At 39.7% G+C, this 17,364-nt stretch overlaps 1 protein-coding gene and 1 long non-coding RNA gene across 6 annotated transcripts in view; both read left to right on the plus strand.

Moving 5' to 3' along the window:
• CDIN1 (CDAN1 interacting nuclease 1) overlaps positions 1 to 10,893 on the plus strand; it is a 118,008-nt gene extending 107,115 nt beyond the window's left edge. For 4 of the 5 annotated variants that reach the window (XM_083509915.1, XM_083509918.1, XM_083509916.1 and 1 more), the window contains one exon: positions 9,993 to 10,893. In XM_083509915.1, coding sequence (XP_083366041.1) covers positions 9,993 to 10,107 — 115 coding nt within the window. In that variant the 3' untranslated portion in view covers positions 10,108 to 10,893. The remainder of the gene's footprint in view (positions 1 to 9,992) is intronic. The other variant, XR_014527694.1, reaches the window with a different exon arrangement.
• The window catches only part of LOC310710619, a 433,355-nt gene that overhangs the window by 386,369 nt on the left and 29,622 nt on the right, over positions 1 to 17,364 (plus strand). The window lies entirely within an intron of this gene.

The raw sequence follows: 17,364 nt of genomic DNA on the forward strand, positions 1-17,364 counted from the left end.
CTCAGAGTTCCAGCCTGTTTACCAGAACACAAGGCTGGCATGTCCAAAGTCTCATCTAGGTCAAAAGGCCTAGAGTCGACATCTTTCTGAAACTTTACCCTTGTGAAAACTGGAAGCTCTGATTAGCTCTGCTAACAGCCAATTGTATGGTTTCTTACTGCCACTGATTATATTAACTTCACATTTATCAACGGCATAGCCAAGCACTTAACCTATTAACATAAGGATTTGTTTATTTAATGGCAGCTGCTATCCTCATCACAGTTGGGCCAAACCAGTGGAGTATATCTTGAAAGGATTTTTCCTAGTATGAAACAGCCCTAATATATTCAGTCATATTTAGGCTATATTTGGTCCTGAACCGTTAACTTAAATAGGTGTTTTGTAACTGACTTTTGTGACACATTGGTTTTAGTCTGAGATACTATTTGATGCCTAGATGTTTGCACAAAGAAAAATTATTTAACCATGTGTGTGTGTGTTTTAACACAAACCATGAGGTACATTTAACACACCAATTCTATATGTGTCTACTCAGTAGTAAGTCCTATTGTTTACAGTGGCCCTTGCTCCCAACATAACCAACAGGCAGCTACTCCTGTGGTGGGAGTGGATTGCGCCAGAATATATAAAGTAAATATTTAAAAATTATACTACACACACACACAATATCCTTGTACATAGAAAAGTAGCATCAAGTTCTGCTAGCCTATTTTTGTTGAGTTTCTTCTAGTGTTCCCTTGACAAAATATCTGTTTTAGGCTCTCTGCCTGTCTCTCTCTTTCACAACAGTTCAGTTAGTGTTTGGGGTTAGTGGTTTTATTTAGTCTTGTGTTGTTTTTAGCATCCTTTTCTGTTAACTATTTCTTAGCGCTTGTTCGCCTTCTAAAAAGGCAAGATATAAATACCTTAATAAGTAGCCAGAATGATCCCACTATTTACACTTTGTCATTCTATTTTTAGTGCACCCACGGTACAGAATTCTTTGTGGCCCACACTGAAATAAAGCTAATTTACCCATGAGTTAGAAAATGCTAAAGGGAATGTTACCTGAGAATCACAAGATCCCATGAAAATTTTTAGTGGTTTCATTTTATGTGATCAAGAAAACATCCTAAAATCCATCATCCCTTGGATTATCATCTCCTAAGTATTTTATTAAGACCAGTATTTAAAAGCAAAAGCCTTTCTAGAGCGAACATTTCATAAATGTGCACATACATAAATACTTATGTGTTAAGCCAGAGCAAATAAATACAGTAAAGAGAAAACAATGCCTAATCAAACAAACTTCTCAATCCACTTTGTGTAATATCTTAGAAGTTTCCATGCTTGAAAAATGAGGTTCTTAGAATTAACTAATAGTTCAAAGGTGGTGTAAATTACCTGGAATTACAAATGAATTGTAATTCTTACTTTTACTCCTTCAACTGGAATTATAGCTCTTTTAATCTCTAGAATTTACCATTTTTCTCCTGTTGCCATAGTGAAATCAGGTAGCACGAGCAAAGCTGCAGGGTTTTTTTTTCTTCTCTTTGAACTTAGTTAAAAATAATGCTTAATCTATTAGGCATGCTCTTAAAATATGCTTTAAAAATGTAAATGTAAAGTAGAGCAGGTGGAAAGTCAGAGACTGACAGGTTTAGAAATGAGAATCCTGTTTATCCATGTGCAGTTTCAAGGAAAGATTTTGCCCCTTTATCAGTTACTTTTTGCCTCAAAAGACATTTTAAACCCAAAGAAACATTTTGCTTTGCCAAGTTCACTGGTTTGAAATGCAAGTGTGATCTCTACACATCCAAAAACAATCCAAACTTGTGAGAGTAATAGCTTTTGCTACTGAAACGGGAGGATTTATTTTGATTATATATTTTCTGGTTTTATATTTTGATTTTGTTATATGAACCTCCCTGAGACCTCTGGGTATAGGGTGATATATAAATTCAATTAATAATAATATTTTCCTACTGAGTTTTTTTTCTGATGAAAGCCTCTGTTTATCTGTGGCACTCCAGATGTTGTTTTCCTTCAAATCTAATCTCATCAACCCTGCCCATTGGTCATGCTGACAGGAGTTGATGCAAGTCCGATAGCACAGGAAAGGCCACAGCTCCCCCCCCCCCTTATTTGCTAGCTCTTGAATCACCTGGCTGTCATAAAATGCTGGTGTAATGTTGATTGGGTTTTGCTCAATTACAGTAGTAAGCAGTAGCAGGCAGCGGGGTTGTGCTAGGTTGTTACCTGGCTGAGTTGCAGCTGCATGCTGAGATGGAGATGGGCAAGTAAGCGGTGAGTTTGGTACAGTGCAAACACACAGGCAGAAGCACCAGATTGGCTCCATTGGCACGTTCGCACCACAACCATCTCACGTCCACCTGGCCCCTCTTCATCTCCATCCTGTTATTCACCAGCCATTTGGCCAGAGGGAGATCAGGTAAGGGGCACAGCCCCAACACATCATCCGCTACTGATTTTTATCCTGTTTCTCAAGCAAAGGCTATCGGTGCTTACTAAGATGGTGGCTCTGTCTCTACAGTTGGCAATAATGCTTCTGAATACCAGTTTCAGGAAACCACAGGAGAGGAGAATGCTCTCATGCTCTAATCCAGCTTGTGGGCTTGCTCGCTGTGAGAACAGGATGCTGGGATAGATGAGCCATTGCCCGGATCTAACAGGCTATTATGACCTTCTTACACTCAATTAAGGGATGCGGGTGGCGCTGTGGGTTAAACCACAGAGCCTAGGACTTGCCAATCAGAAGGTCGGCGGTTCGAATCCCCGCGACATGGTGAGCTCCCGTTGCTCGGTCCCTGCTCCTGCCCATCTAGCAGTTCAAAAGCACATCAAAATGCAAGTAGATAAATAGGTACCACTCCGGCGGGAAGGTAAACGGCATTTCCGTGTGCTGCTCTGGTTCGCCAGAAGCGGCTTAGTCATGCTGGCCACGTGACCTCAGCCAATAAAGCGAGATGAGCGCCGCAACCCCAGAGTCAGCCACAACTGGACCTAATGGTCAGGGGTCCCTTTACCTTTTACACTCAATTAGTTACCCTTCTACTTTGAAAGTAATGCAGAGCATCTTTATTTTTTTCACTCTGCCTTTATTGAATTGTGATTTATTTATTTAGAAAAGCTTTATAAACTGCTTAATCAAAGACCGAATCTCTGGGGTACATTGCAAAGTTGTAGATAAAAACCACAAATCTGTTTTTTATAAGCTAAAACACAGATAAAATCAGCAAAAATGTTAAATCAAATGTAGGCAACCAAATCTCATATCTGGATAGGCTTGCTGAAATAAAATTTAAAAAGTTGTCAATAGGTATATAAAACAACATAGCATGGATGCCTGCCTTATGTCAATAGATAGATTGGACTATTAAATAAATGATTACTTTATAACAAGAGATGAATTAGACAAGTGCTTATGAAACCTTGTTCTAAACAGTTGTGGGGATGGAGGTGTTAATATAGTCTGTTGAGCCCTGCCTCTTTAAGATCAGTCATGAAAGACCAGCAGGTAGAATACTTTCTCTGGCTAAAAGAAGGAATGACCTCAGGAAAAGGAGGTTGTAGCAAAAACTATTTTGGCCTAGGCTCCCAATAAAGAATTAATTACTTGAGGCCTAGCCACCGAGTCACCTTTTGGGTGTGTGACACCTCAGTATGACACATGTAGTGGGAGAGATTTTGTCTTTGGCACATCTCACTGTTCTGGCAAGGACTGCAGCCAGATCAACAGCTGAAAAAAGAAAAGATTTCTTCTGGCACAAGGCAGCCAGAGATTATTCAGATATCATCTTGCACTGGCCCCAGGATGGCCTGTTAGTTCAAGCCCTAAAAATAAACAACTATTAATCACCTAATGGCAAGATGAGTTGACCAGCACTTTGGCTGTCTGGACCTCAGGTTAACCTTTCTCAATAGCTTGTCTCATGTTTTCTGTCACCCTGGCAGTTTGCAGCCTGGCATTCCTCTTAAGTCCCGTCAGTTTCAAGCTTAACTAAATGTTTGCTTCTAATTCTTCTCAATGATGATGTATAGTTTGGATCTTGGGGGAATTAGACAATAGAGGGCTTCCCCCCTACTTGCAGCCTTTCCAGAATAGGTTAATAGGCATGAAAGATTTGGAATGAAGATAGAGCTTTGTAGAGAGAACATTATATTTTTACGTACAACTCATGAAACAGCCATTTGGCAGAATTCTTTTCAAAGTTAGAATTCACTCTGATGTGAGGTTTTTCTTATGCAAGTAGTAAGGAAAATCATAATCTGCGCATAGTTCTCTTTAGCTAGTCCTTATCTCACCATCACCACTTAAAAGATTAGTAAGCTAAGGATCTTGAAAACCATCCTGTGATTTTTATTATGTACAGCCCATATTACTGGGCGCATAGGACGTGAGGCTACAATTAACGTGGGCTTCTATTATAATTCCTTGGCAAATCCTTTTTATTGCACCAAAGCCATTTAGACTCATTAAATGCCGAGTTTCTTCATCTAAACCACAATGTGGATAAAAGCAACTCAAGATCATGCATTGCCATGGCTGGGTGTGGAGACCCAAGGCAAACAAATATGAAAGGAGCTTCCAAACTGGCAAGAGTTTGGGGGGGGGAGAGAAGCAGCGTCAAGTATCTTGCTGAAGAGGACCTTAGGAAAGAGTGAGTCTAATGAGCCTATGCATTGGCCTCCAGTTGACTGAACAAATTGCAGTGCCCCCTGCTAGTGCTGGCTAGTGAGGTGGCTTCTGAAAACAGTGGTGAGGTGTCAGAGAACAAAGGTCTGTAGCCTGCTCTGCATCCCCTAAGCTAGTCGGCTGCTGACAGCTGCAGTGGAAGAAGTTGAAGTAACATTCAAATGCCAGTCTGGTCATCTGTGCATGGGAGCCCTATCTTGTCCTTCCTGTCACAATTAGCATATTGTGGGCCATCTTCCTCCCAGCAGTGTATGCTCCCCACCCAGGACTGATTTGAAACTGAGTTTAAAAAGCCCCATGAGGATCATCTCCCACCTAGGCAGCCATAGATGGTTCGTGCCGTTTATGTGTTGGATGGCTAGTTTCTTAGTTTGGAATGATTCAATGTGAACATGATTGTTGTTGTTTAGTCATTTATTCGTGTCCGACTCTTTGTGACCCCATGAATCAGAGCACACCAGGCACTCCTGTCTTCCACTGCCTCCCGCAGTTTGGTCAAACTCACGCTGGTAGCTTCGAGAACACTGTCCAACCATCATGTCCTTTGTCATCCCCTTCTCCTTGTGCCCTCAGTCTTTCCCAACATCAGGGTCTTTTCCAGGGAGTCTTCTCTTCTCATGAGGTGGCCAAAGTACTGGAAGGATCTTTCCTTCCAGTGAGCACTCAAGGCTGATTTCCTTAAGAATGGATAGGTTTGATCTTCTTGCAGTCCATGGGACTTTCAAGAGTTTCCTCCAGCACCGTAATTCAAAAGCATCCATTCTTCGGCGATCAGCCTTCTTTATGGTCCAGCTCTCACTTCCATACATCACTACTGGGAAAACCATAGCTTTAACTATACGGACCTTTGTTGGCAAGGTGATGTCTCTGCTTTTTAAGATGCTGTCTTTAAGATGCTGTGAACATGATTAATGTATTTTAAATGCTTTTCACATAATCCATATTTCTCATCCACTGTTGTGTCAATTTTTCTCAGTATACAGTTTTAAGTTTACATTTTAAACTCCCCAATAGCCACCAAAATAGTAGATGGTTTTAATGTCCACGAAATAAACAATTGCTTTGAGTTATATATAAGCCCCCCCAAAAAGGATTAGCAGCATTCCTACAGTCTCTTAATGCTCCTATTGTTGCCACACAAATAAAACATCCTTTTTTTGCATAAGCAATAGTGAATTTGAGTTAAACTGTATTCAACAGATATATGATAATGTGTAGAAAACTGTGTTCCTGTCTTCAAATCTACTAAATATGTAAAAGTGTTTGAAAACACCATGAGCCTGGCTGCAGCGCAAGACACTTTGCAATCTTTCACCGGCTTCAGATGGAGACAGAGACAGTAGTACCTGGCAAGCAGGTTGGTAGGCACAAAAGAGCAAGACTTGACAGGCTTCAACCAGAGTTCAATTCGCTGGTCCACAAAATTCAGTTGTGAAAAGTGGTTTGAAGCACAGCTAAGGACTATGCTCTGGGTGCTTTTAATGTTACATCTGTCTTCAGCAGCTAATAATTTCCATTACATTATGAGATAAATCTGTCAATTATTAGTAACGTTTCACAGTTATCTGTACACAGTGTTCTAGGTACTGTATATGCACAAAATTAATAAATGCACACATTAACCACATTTTTGCAAGTATCCAGGAGACAGGATTGGTCACATATGGTAGCAAACAATGTAGCAAACATACAAGGGTAGGATTCTGGATTTATGGAATACAGCCAAGCTGTGTCATAAACTGATTTTGAAAGTTCCCTCATTTTCCAAAGCAATTTGCTGTGCGGCATGTTGGGAAAGTTATTTAGGAAACATATTTAGGAAACATAAACCCAAAGAAGCCAAGCCTTGTAAGGAATAGTTTAGAGAACTGGGTATGATTAGCCTGGTGAAGAGAAGACTGAAAGGAGATATGATAACCATCTTAAAATATCTTAAGGGCCGGAAGATGGAACAAGCTTGTTTTCTCCTGCTCTGGAGGGTAGGACCTGGACAAATGGATTCAAGTTATGAGAAAGGTGATTCCAACTAAACATCAGGAAGAACTTTCTGGCAATGAGAACTGTTCGACAGTGAAACAGACTCTCACAAGAGCTTGTGGGCTCTCTTTCCTCGGAGGTTCTTAAGCAGATGTTGGATGGCCATCTGTCATTTATGATTTAGTTGAGATTTCTGCATTGCAGGTGGTTGGACTAGATGGCACTTGGGGTCCCTTCCAACTCAACACTTCTGTGATTCTATGAAAGCATCCTCAGACAATCAATATAATTGTAATATCTGGTTAAATCAATGTGCTGGATTGCTTCCATAATGGTTGAATTTCCAGTCTCTTGACAAATATACCTTAGCTAATTGTTTGCATTTCAGTGTAACTCTTAAGGTAACCATTTTCTCTGGGAATTGCACTTGAATATTTTTTTAAAGGCTTAAATAGTATGTACAGCATCTCATGGATTAGGCTATTCAATAAATTTATAGTCAATACATATAACCCATTATTTTCCTTTTCCTAAAAACTCTAGTGTCCCCCTCTACCCCACTGGTGTTCAGCCCCCAGTTTAACAAGTCTGACCACAAAGTATAAATCTGCACAATGCCTTGAAGGTAACATTTGTGTGTGTGTGTATTATAGCCTGCTTTATAAATGGTTTAGGAAATGGGCTACAAGATTGCAAACAGATTGTGGGAAATGGTCTTATTTTCTGGAGTTGGGAACAAGAGGAATCCACACATTCCTTGCACTTAAATAGGAGCATTGAGTAAAAACTAAAAGGTTTTTACATTGCACAGTCTAATAACAGAGATTTTTGACTGTCTGAAAAAGGTCCTTTCTCCAACATTGTTGATTTCTTCACTGATTAATGCTTGGACTTTCAGAATAAATCACATTGCTCCAGCATAATGACCTATGAAACGCATTTCTTTTTAGACAGGAGCCTCTTGTTTTGACACTGGATTTGGATTCCAAAGACTTTCCTGGGTTGTTTCCATGTTTTCTTTTTTTAAGAGAGCTCCATGGCCCTCATACATGGTCTATGAGCTTCCCAGAGGCATTTGGTTGAACAGAATCCTGGTCTAGATGAGCTTTGGTCTAATCCAACAGGGCTCTTCCTATGTTCTGATTTCATCACAGTGAGCAATAGTTGTAACATTTTCCGTTCAGCCTAACTTTCTTTAAAGTGATCACAAAAGGAAGGTTGGTCACCAATTTGTTTAACCGTATAATTAATCTATAAATAAGTTTCTGCACTTACTCTATAATTTGCAGCCCTGAATTGGGTTCTTCACAAATCACATCTATGCATCTATGAAAAATGGTGGTGAGTCTCAAATTAAAAAGGGTGGTTCTTGCTTCTATCTTTGACCTCTTTACTGCTTCCCGTTGACACAAAAGGGAAAAAAGGCTAAATGACTTTTCAAATTAAGGCAGCAATAATTAACTACTGGCATTGTTTGTGATTTTCCGATTCTGCGAGCTAATGAGAGAGAAATTAGTGCTTAGCAGCAGGAGTTTCTGATAGTCAGTGCCAAATGTTAAATGTGCCAACAAGTTAATTTTGGTTTTAAGTACTTCACTTAAGTCTTTTTGAACGAGGAATTAGAATAGAGATTGTATGGATGTTGCACATATGCTACCTTTGATTTATGGAGACATTGTATTATGAGACGCAGCCTGTCCGGCGTTGAAGGAGTAATCACATTAATGCATAAAATACAGAAATCCAGTTGATTCAGTGGGCCAGTTGAAACATAACCACAAACCATGGTTTGTGGTTACAAGAGAGGATCTATTGTAGGCCACTATAATCTGGTTTTACTGCCGATCACCATTTCGAAAGAATTATTTAACACAGCTAAATCTGCAACACTAGTCCTTACATAGCACCTGTCATTCTAAAACACCCAAGGTTTTAAGAGTGAAAGATGCTATACACAGCAATTGCTTCTGAAAGCATAGGAAGGCAGTGGTTATAAATCCACAGATGGCCGAATTAAGCAGTTGAATATAAGAAAGGTCCTCCGTCTGATCAGAATGGTAAAAGAAGTCCACTAGGTTTTGTCGCTTTTGTTCATTATTCATTAGACATCTGTGGAACGGTCCTTCCATTGTAGTGTTGGAAAGAACCATCCCAACGAAGCCAGCCTGGTTCTGCCCACATTTTTAAATATGTTTTATTGACTTGACGGACTTTTAAATTGTTATGGCTCTCTTGAGACATCCCCATTATAATTAAGGCCCTTAACAAAAGCTGACTACCATGTTGGTGTGAATTCAGACCCGTGTACAAACCATTATATGACATTCCACTGACCTTGTACATACAGTCTCTTAACAGCTCATCCTGTACTGTTGTTTTTGGCAAGTTCACTGTGCCATACAATAAATCACAGAAAGGGAGAAGGGAAGAGCTTTCTGGCCTCGTGTTGTACAGCCTGGTGTAACGTTAGACTATAGAAGGCTGTTCTGTTTTTAGACATCCTTTTACTAACCTAACATTCATAATTTATGATTTCACTGTAAAATTCTTGCAATACTATACCAAAAGTAGTGCTTCCCTTTAATTAAGTGCTCTCAGTAGGAAAAACGTGAAACTGATGTGCAAAACATATCACTACACAATGATTGATAGTGATTACTTCTTTATGAACCCAGCCTGAGGGTCTGAACTTCCTGATGGATAAAATAGGCCATGGGGCTACTTCCTGAGATTGCCTAGTAGGGATCAGTCAGCCTTAGTAATATCTGAGGAATTTCTAAGGCACAAGCAGGAGAGTTTTAGAATAAATAAATAAATAAACCTGTGATGAACTGTGTATTTGCATTGATAGTTTCTTGTGCAATTCCTCATTGTAGAGATTTTATTATGAATAATAGTAAGCATTGTACAATACTGAAATCTTTGCTCCTCTCTGAATTCTTCTTCATACTCTTCCCTTTTCTTAATCCTGAAATATCAGGGCTGGAACATGTGGAAAGCAAAATAATAGAGAGCCTCCTCTAAAAATCATGTAGTGTTCAGCCAAAGGTTCTTATTGGACTATTATTAACTAATATTCAAGGAAATAACAAATAATATTTGTTTGTCCAGTAAGAATCTTTGGAGATCCTTTGAAAGATTAAACACAGCCTTTCGTTTAAACGTGCTTTATCTTCAATACCTGTAAAGCGCTTTGTTCATTTTCCATGACCTGTTTCCAGAGTTATTAATAGTTCACAGCTTCACATGTTTTTATGCTCTTCTTGTTGGTGTGATTATTCATTAATAATGTCTGGTCTTTTCTTTTTTACCCTAGATTTGGTCCCGGACTAGTTATCTATTGGTATGGCTTTATCGAAGAGTTGGACTGTCATCGCAATCGTGGTATCCTGCTCAAAGACTGCTTCCCTACAGACATAGTTACTCTTTGAGACTTCCATGGGGGTGATAGAAAAAATGAGAGGAAAAGGCGAATCCGGAAGCAATTTTACTTTCCTGCACTATAAACTACTGGCAACATCTGCCCTGAACTTCAGGTGAACTCTTCCAGCCCAGGATCACACTACTACTACTTTAGACAAACACATCAAGGGTCTCTGCTTTACTTCAACCCTCTGCTGATGCAAGCAGCCAAAAAATACAGACACAGCCCAAACATTATCAGCATTTCTGTCTCTGTCAAACAGTTTATAGATAGCCGTAATCTTTCTTCCTTCCGGATGGCTTCTCCTTGCACTTTGAACAAAAGAAGAAATGTGGAGGCTGAAAGGTGTGGCTTTCAGTTTTCCTCCCAGTTATGAAGTCACTTTAAAAAAAATGTCTTCTGTCACACAAGCCTCTTTTCTGGTAAATGTTAAAAACCTAGCTAACACAAGCTTAAGTATTCCATTCTTAAATGGTCATGTTGTGCCAAGCTACTACAGGCTCGTATAGGTTAGGGAAGCAAGTCATCTGGCAATGCATTGTTTTAACTCTGAACTTCCAGGGTTTCTGGGCACAAAGCCAGACAGTTGACCCTTTTAATGTAAATTTTAATTACTGGTATTTATCTCATTTCATGCTGTTAAAAGCAATAGCATAATTGTAGAAATGCTGTTCTCTCTTACAAAAAAATGTTTCATTTGTCCGATCCTGAAATTAAAAGTCAAGAAATATTTATAGTATATATTAAGTTGTAATGGACATTTTAATATTTTAGAATAAAGTGGGCATTGTTAGAGCTTGAGTCTTAGCCTGGCAATCTGTGTTAGAAAGATCTTTTCGGTAACAGTATGAAGGCAAAGATTTTATTTGGACATGCTGTGGAGATGACTGAGAATCAGAGCTATGTACCTGATATATTACCCTTGGATATGAATTCAATACCTAATGGTCATGCTCACAAGCATATAAAACTATTCAGGCTATAGCAACCCTAAGTGGATGCCTCCTGCACTCCCATAGGCTATTTGAAGTCCTCAGTTCATCATCCAACAAGTACTCAAAGTTCATCATGTATATTCCACTTTCATGGCAGAAGGAAATGGAAGAAATATAATTATCACTGCTTTTCATACTCTTTTGATAAGCTATTATAAGCCTCTTTCCATTGCTTCAGAAACTGGTCCTACCCACATTCATATTATATATTTTCTGCCAGTCACTAGCATTCTCATATCTTTATATACTCATCTCAGCAAGGAAAGACAACATTCTGCTTACACATTCATTCATTCATTCATTCATTCGTTTGTTTGTTTGTTTGTTTATCACAATTATACCTTCCCCTTAACCAAAAAGAGATCTCAGAGCATCTTACAAAAATCATTCCTAAAACACGCTCTGTCCTCAGACTCGCAAACAAAAAAGACGTAACACACAAGGAAAAAGGAATAATAGGGAGGAGGAAAATGCAAGCTCCAGCACACAAGTTCTTACAATTACAGCCAGCAGTGGTAGTGGCAGTTCTGGCTATGGGGAATTAAATATGAATTTCTATGACCCACATGCGTGGGGAGGGGCAAAAGAAAATGGCTGGGCTCAGAAATGCCTGGATTCAAATCACGGGGCTTTGCACACTCTCCTGCAGAGACAGAGCCCCAGTAGCAGAGATTAAAGTTAAGCAGTAATATAGGGTTAGGAATATAGTCAAGCTAGCAAAGATATATCACCTGTCTGATAACAAATGTTGGAAATGTAAGGAGGCTGAAGGGACATTCTTTCACCTCTGGTGGACTTGTCCAAAAGTGAAGGCCTTCTGGGAAATGATCTACAATGAGTTAAAAAAGGTATTTAAGTATACCTTTCCTAAGAAACCAGAGGCCTTCCTCCTGGGCATTGTCGGCCAGAAAGTGTTAAAGAAAGATAGAACCTTTTTTATGTATGCAACTACAGCAGCAAGAATTCTCATCGCAAAACACTGGAAAACACAAGATTTACCCACACTGGAAGAGTGGCAGAAGCAAATTGATGGACTATATGGAGCTGGCCGAGATGACTGGCAGAATCCGAGATTTGGGAGAAGAAACAATGGAAGAGGACTGGAAAAAAATTAAGGACTATTTACAAAAATATTATAAGTTGTATGAATGTTAAGAATTTGCACGATTTGGAAGTTTTAGCTTCAGCAATTAGATTTGGTGAAACAGGAAATTAAGTGATAATTTAAAAAAGGTTGAAATTTAAAGTAATATTATGTTTAATTTAAGGTTTAAGCAACTGATAAAAAGTATTTTAAATCTAAAAACATAATATTTGAAAGGTACAAAATAAGACACGAAACAAGGTAATAATTTGCTGATATTTTTATTGTAAAGAACGCAGGGTGAGGAAGATGTGGGGAAGTCCAGTAGGTTGTATAAAAAAAGCTTTGGAAAGTTGGTTTTTTTCTTCTTTCTTTTTTTCTTTTTCTTACTTTTTTCTTGTATGTTTTGTATGTCTGGAGTTTGTATCTGAAAAATGTAATAAAAATATTTTTTTAAAAAAAGGAATATAGGTTGCTAAAACTTTTTAACCAGTTCAATTGCATGCAGCAGCTAGCCTCTTTCTACTCCTCTTGCTATGAGCAGGCCACACACAGAAGTAAGTTTAAAATGATTTACTTACAGATATTCAGGGTCTCAGCCATGCATTGTTCCATGCAGCAGCAATGATAATGCAGGCAGAACACTCTTGGGTAGAAAATACAGCAGGACAACTTCGATTATGCATTCTAAGCTTGCAGCTAGCTTAAGCATGTCCATCCTGGTTGATTACACGATGCAGAGATAGAGAGATAAGGAAGAGGAAAGAAGCTTCACTTCCTTTACAGAGGAGAGGGGGTATGATCAAACTGAATCTATCTAGCAATACAACTCTGTGATCCTTAACCCCTTAATGCACCAACTAGCAGCCATGCATAGTTATGTTTTGCCGCAATCTCCCACATTGGCTGTCTTTGCCTTAATAAGAGGAATCCTTCCCCTGAAACACACACACCCTGATCAGATCCAGGAACAGAGCTTGTGAGACATCTAGGTCAAAAGGGCAGAGCAAATTGTGAAGTTAGCTTTTCCCCAGAGTTCACTCAGTTTTGCTGCTTTTTAAAATGAAAATGGGGAGATCTCATTGTATTAAAAGAAATAACATTGTTTCCTCCTGCCCCCTCCATCATCCATTTCCAGCAGAAGAATCTCAGTGCTTTTCCTAGAGTAGACCATAGCTTGCCTATTTTGCAGAGGACCCTGTAGTTTTTGAGGTATGTTTCTTTGAAATATTAAACTTTCAGCAAGACCTTATTTCAAGCAGCTGTAACTCATTTATGTTTAACATACTGCAACAAGCTTGTAGGTTTGCTTGCACATAAAAGATGGCAGAAGAAATCTGTAGTGTGTAACTTACTGGTACTACACAGAAGTAATATTCAGGGTGTTACTGCCTAGTGTACATAAAACCTGTTCAAAAGGTGAAAATAAAATAGTATTCCAGCATTATTCCCATACAGAACTGAAGATGAGAGTTGTCTACATGGGGTGGGGGAGGTTTTAAGGGTAAAACTGGATTTGCTTGAGGTGGTACAGCTGCATTATGTTGTGTGAAGTAATCTGCAACAGCAGCCTTTATAAGATGGCTTAGTAGTTCTCTCTCTCCCTCTCTTTGGAATAAATTAAATTTATCTGCACAGATGTTGAAAATCCTGCTCAAGCCCCATCTAATCTTTGTTTTGTTTGAATTTTACATTAAATTATGTTAAGGAAAGATAAATAAACGAGGTGCTTGTATCTTAGTATTTATACCCCTCCATAACGTTGTGACACAACAGGTTGGCAGACTATATTGGTGTCTTCAATCAAAGTTTTTGACTTTATTTAGAAATGAGCCCATATAATCATTTTAAAAATAGCATGAAGCAAGTCATAAAGACTTGCTGTCGAACTGTGCTAATTCTCTTTCCACAGGCTTACCATCAGCAAAATTATTTTAAAAACTGATAAATTAAAAATGGTGCTCTATTGCAAAATAATAATGTATGTGTATTTTTTCCTTATCAAATATACACATCAATTATAAGTGGTTTTTTTTAAAAAAACAACTAAAAAAACCTATTGTGTTTTTGTTTTTTTTACAATGCTATAGTCATTAGAACCTTAGCATTACAGCCAAATCCAGTTTTATGGAGAGAGTATTCTGCAGAATGTGCTAATGAATTATGCCAAGCAAGAAAACAGAAGTGGGCATAAAACTGAATGATGTTCTCACTGGCATATATAGACTTACCAAGCATCTGCTCTTACAAACACTGTAAAAAGGCCTTTCCCCAAGCCATAGAAACTGCTGCATTTGTGTGCAATGAGTTCAATATGGAGATAAAAGGAAAATCTTTGGTTCATCAATAATGAGACATGGACACACATGGGCTCATTCTCAGTTGCCAGAGGCTCAGCTAATTACCTTTCTGTTATTCTTGGGGGTGGGAGATCTTCCTAAAATGGAGAGGGAAGTGGAGTTAAAATTAAGTAGATATGGGGGGGGGATATAGTGATGACGAGTGACTTCTTCGGTTCGGATTAAGACTGTTTCAGAATTCTCAGTGGCATAATGAAGTTTTCTCTCAACAAACTGGTAAGAGTGGAGGGAAACCTGTGACTCACCGAACAAGCCTTATGTCTGAGTAGGGATCCTCCACAATTTGAATGCAGGGCTCCCTAGTCAAAACCAAACACCCTAATTACACAGGGATCACCAGTGTTGCACCCACAAGTGGCAGTGTGCCCACCAGTGCCTCCAATGGCAGCTGCGAAAGTTCTCAGTAGACATTCCCTTAGGAATCCACAATGCATGAGTTTATTTGCGCCTCCTGTTGTGTTACTATTTGCACACGCTCAGCCTCTCCTGCAGTGAACACACACCCTCAAAAATGCCCACATTTCATTGGATGCCAGAATTGGACACCCACAATAATTCTGAACAGAGGAGAGGTTCAAATTCCTTCTGTGTAGGAATGAGCATGGCAGTGGCTGATGTACAGTCAAACCTCGGTTGTTGAACGTAATCCATTCTGGAAACCCGTTTGGCTTCCGGAATGTTCAACAACCAAGGCGCGGCTTCCAATTGTTTGCAGGAGCTTGCTGCACTCAAGCGGAAGCTGCGCCGGACGTTCAGCTTCTGAAAAGCGTTCATAAACCAGAGCATTTACTTCTGGGTTTTTGGCGTTTGGGAGCCCAAAACGTAGGCATTTGGGATCCAAGGTTTGGCTGTAGTTGTATTTTTTCCCATTGATGAGGTACCGTATTTTTCACTCCATAAGACACACTTGCCTGTGCTTCTTATGAAGCGAATGCTGCACGGAGGAGGGATGTGTAAGCGGCTCTTGTCCGCTTTGCTGCTTTAAAGCGATCCACAGAGGGAAGGAAGGGGAGCCATGGCCCCCGTCTGTCCCTCCTCTGGCTCGCTTTAAAACAGCAAAGCAGACAGGGGTTGCCCGCTTTGCTGCTTTAAATTTGCTGCTTTAAAGCGAGCAGCGGAGGAGGGACGGACGGGACCCATGGCTCCCTTTCCTTCCCTCCTCTGAGGCTTCCTTTAAAGCAGCAAAGCAGACAGGAGCCGCCCACTTTGCTTCTTTAAATAGTTTAGTACATTTGATTCAGAATATTTTTTGTGTGCGTTTTCCTCCTCTAAAAACTAGGTGCGTCTTATGGAGCGAAAAATACGGTAGATGATGGGAAATGTGCATTCATCATTTTGTGGCCCTGTCTCTTTTTCTGCTCATCCAGAAGTTTGCAGAATATAAAGCTATAGTTATGCACACACATCTTCCAGGGCGTTTAGTGTGCTTCAGTTGATGGTGTTGCGTTTTACACCACCTAGGTAATTTTTCATTTAAATGTGGTCTATAAAGGATTTTAATAAATAAACAGCAAGAATGAAAATCTTGAATCAGTGTCAGCTTTTGGGCTTCCGAGAAGATAATCAAAATTGCAAGACCAGCCCTCCTCCATCTGTGCTGGGAGTTGCCCTAGTGCTATTCTGGAAGCCAAAGGGAAGGATAAAAATTTTTCGTTCTTTTACTTATGTCAATGAATGAATGTCAAAAATAAAAGTGCAACGGATGCTAGAAGATAGAGAGTGTGAAGGAAGAGCTACAGGATGTTCTTTATTTTGGACACATATTGATTGATGCAGGAATCCATATGAGCTCCAGAAGATTGACCTACCCCATTGACGTACACACTGGACAATGTGCAGATATTATAGTTTGCACCATAGAGGTGAATGTGGTAGCCTTTCTGAGATGCTACATTTGCAAACTCTCAACACACATGAAAACACTGGTTTGCGGGGGGGGGGGGGATTCACTCTGAATCATATTAAGCCAGTGTTGTTTATTTACTTTCCCATAGTATTCTTTGTGCATTAACTTTCAACACTTGTCTTCCTGGGACAAATTCTACCACAAATACAAGAGTCTTTATGATGCAGTAGCCAAATCTCCTACACATCAGTTCAACAGAGGCCCATGGTTCAGCCTAGATCAGAGAATGCTTAAGGGGAAAGATGAGGCTAGAGGAGACATGACCACTAGGGAGGCTGGCCAAGAATAAAGATGGCTTGAGAAAGTGGGGCAAAGTAGGTTATGCAGGGAAAAGTGAGGACCTGGGAAAACACAGGCTGGTAGAAACATGGAACTCAAGAAATGGAGAATCCAATGAAAAACTAGCTGTAGCCAGTGCTTTTTTTCTGGGGGGATGCCGGGGTCCGCATTCCCCTAAACATTTTGTGAATCTGTACTTTTGTCCATTTACTGTACACTGGTACCTCGGGTTACAAACACCTCAGGTTACAAACACTTTGGGTTACAGACTCCGCTAACCTGGAAGTAGTACCTTGGGTTAAGAACTTTACCTCAGGATGAGAATAGAAATCGCACGCCAGCAGCACGGCGGCAGAGGGAGGCCCCATTAGCTAAAGTGGTACCTCAGGTTAAGAATGGTTTAAGAACTGACCTCCGGAATGAATTAAGTTCATAACCAGAGGTACCACTGTATTTATTTTTCCTGATTTGAACTATAAAATGGTGATTTTCTTGAGTCAAAATGAGAGTACCCTTAAACATTTTTTAGAAAAAAAGCACCGCTGAGAATTATGGGCCAAAGAGCCCAGGGAAGAAAAGGGTTGTGAACTTGAGACTATATACTGTGACAGGAGGATTCTCTCAGTTGTGGCAATAAACC

The sequence above is a fragment of the Podarcis liolepis genome (assembly GCF_965112155.1).
Source record: "Podarcis liolepis genome assembly, chromosome: 1".
NCBI classification, from domain to species: Eukaryota; Metazoa; Chordata; class Lepidosauria; order Squamata; family Lacertidae; genus Podarcis; species Podarcis liolepis.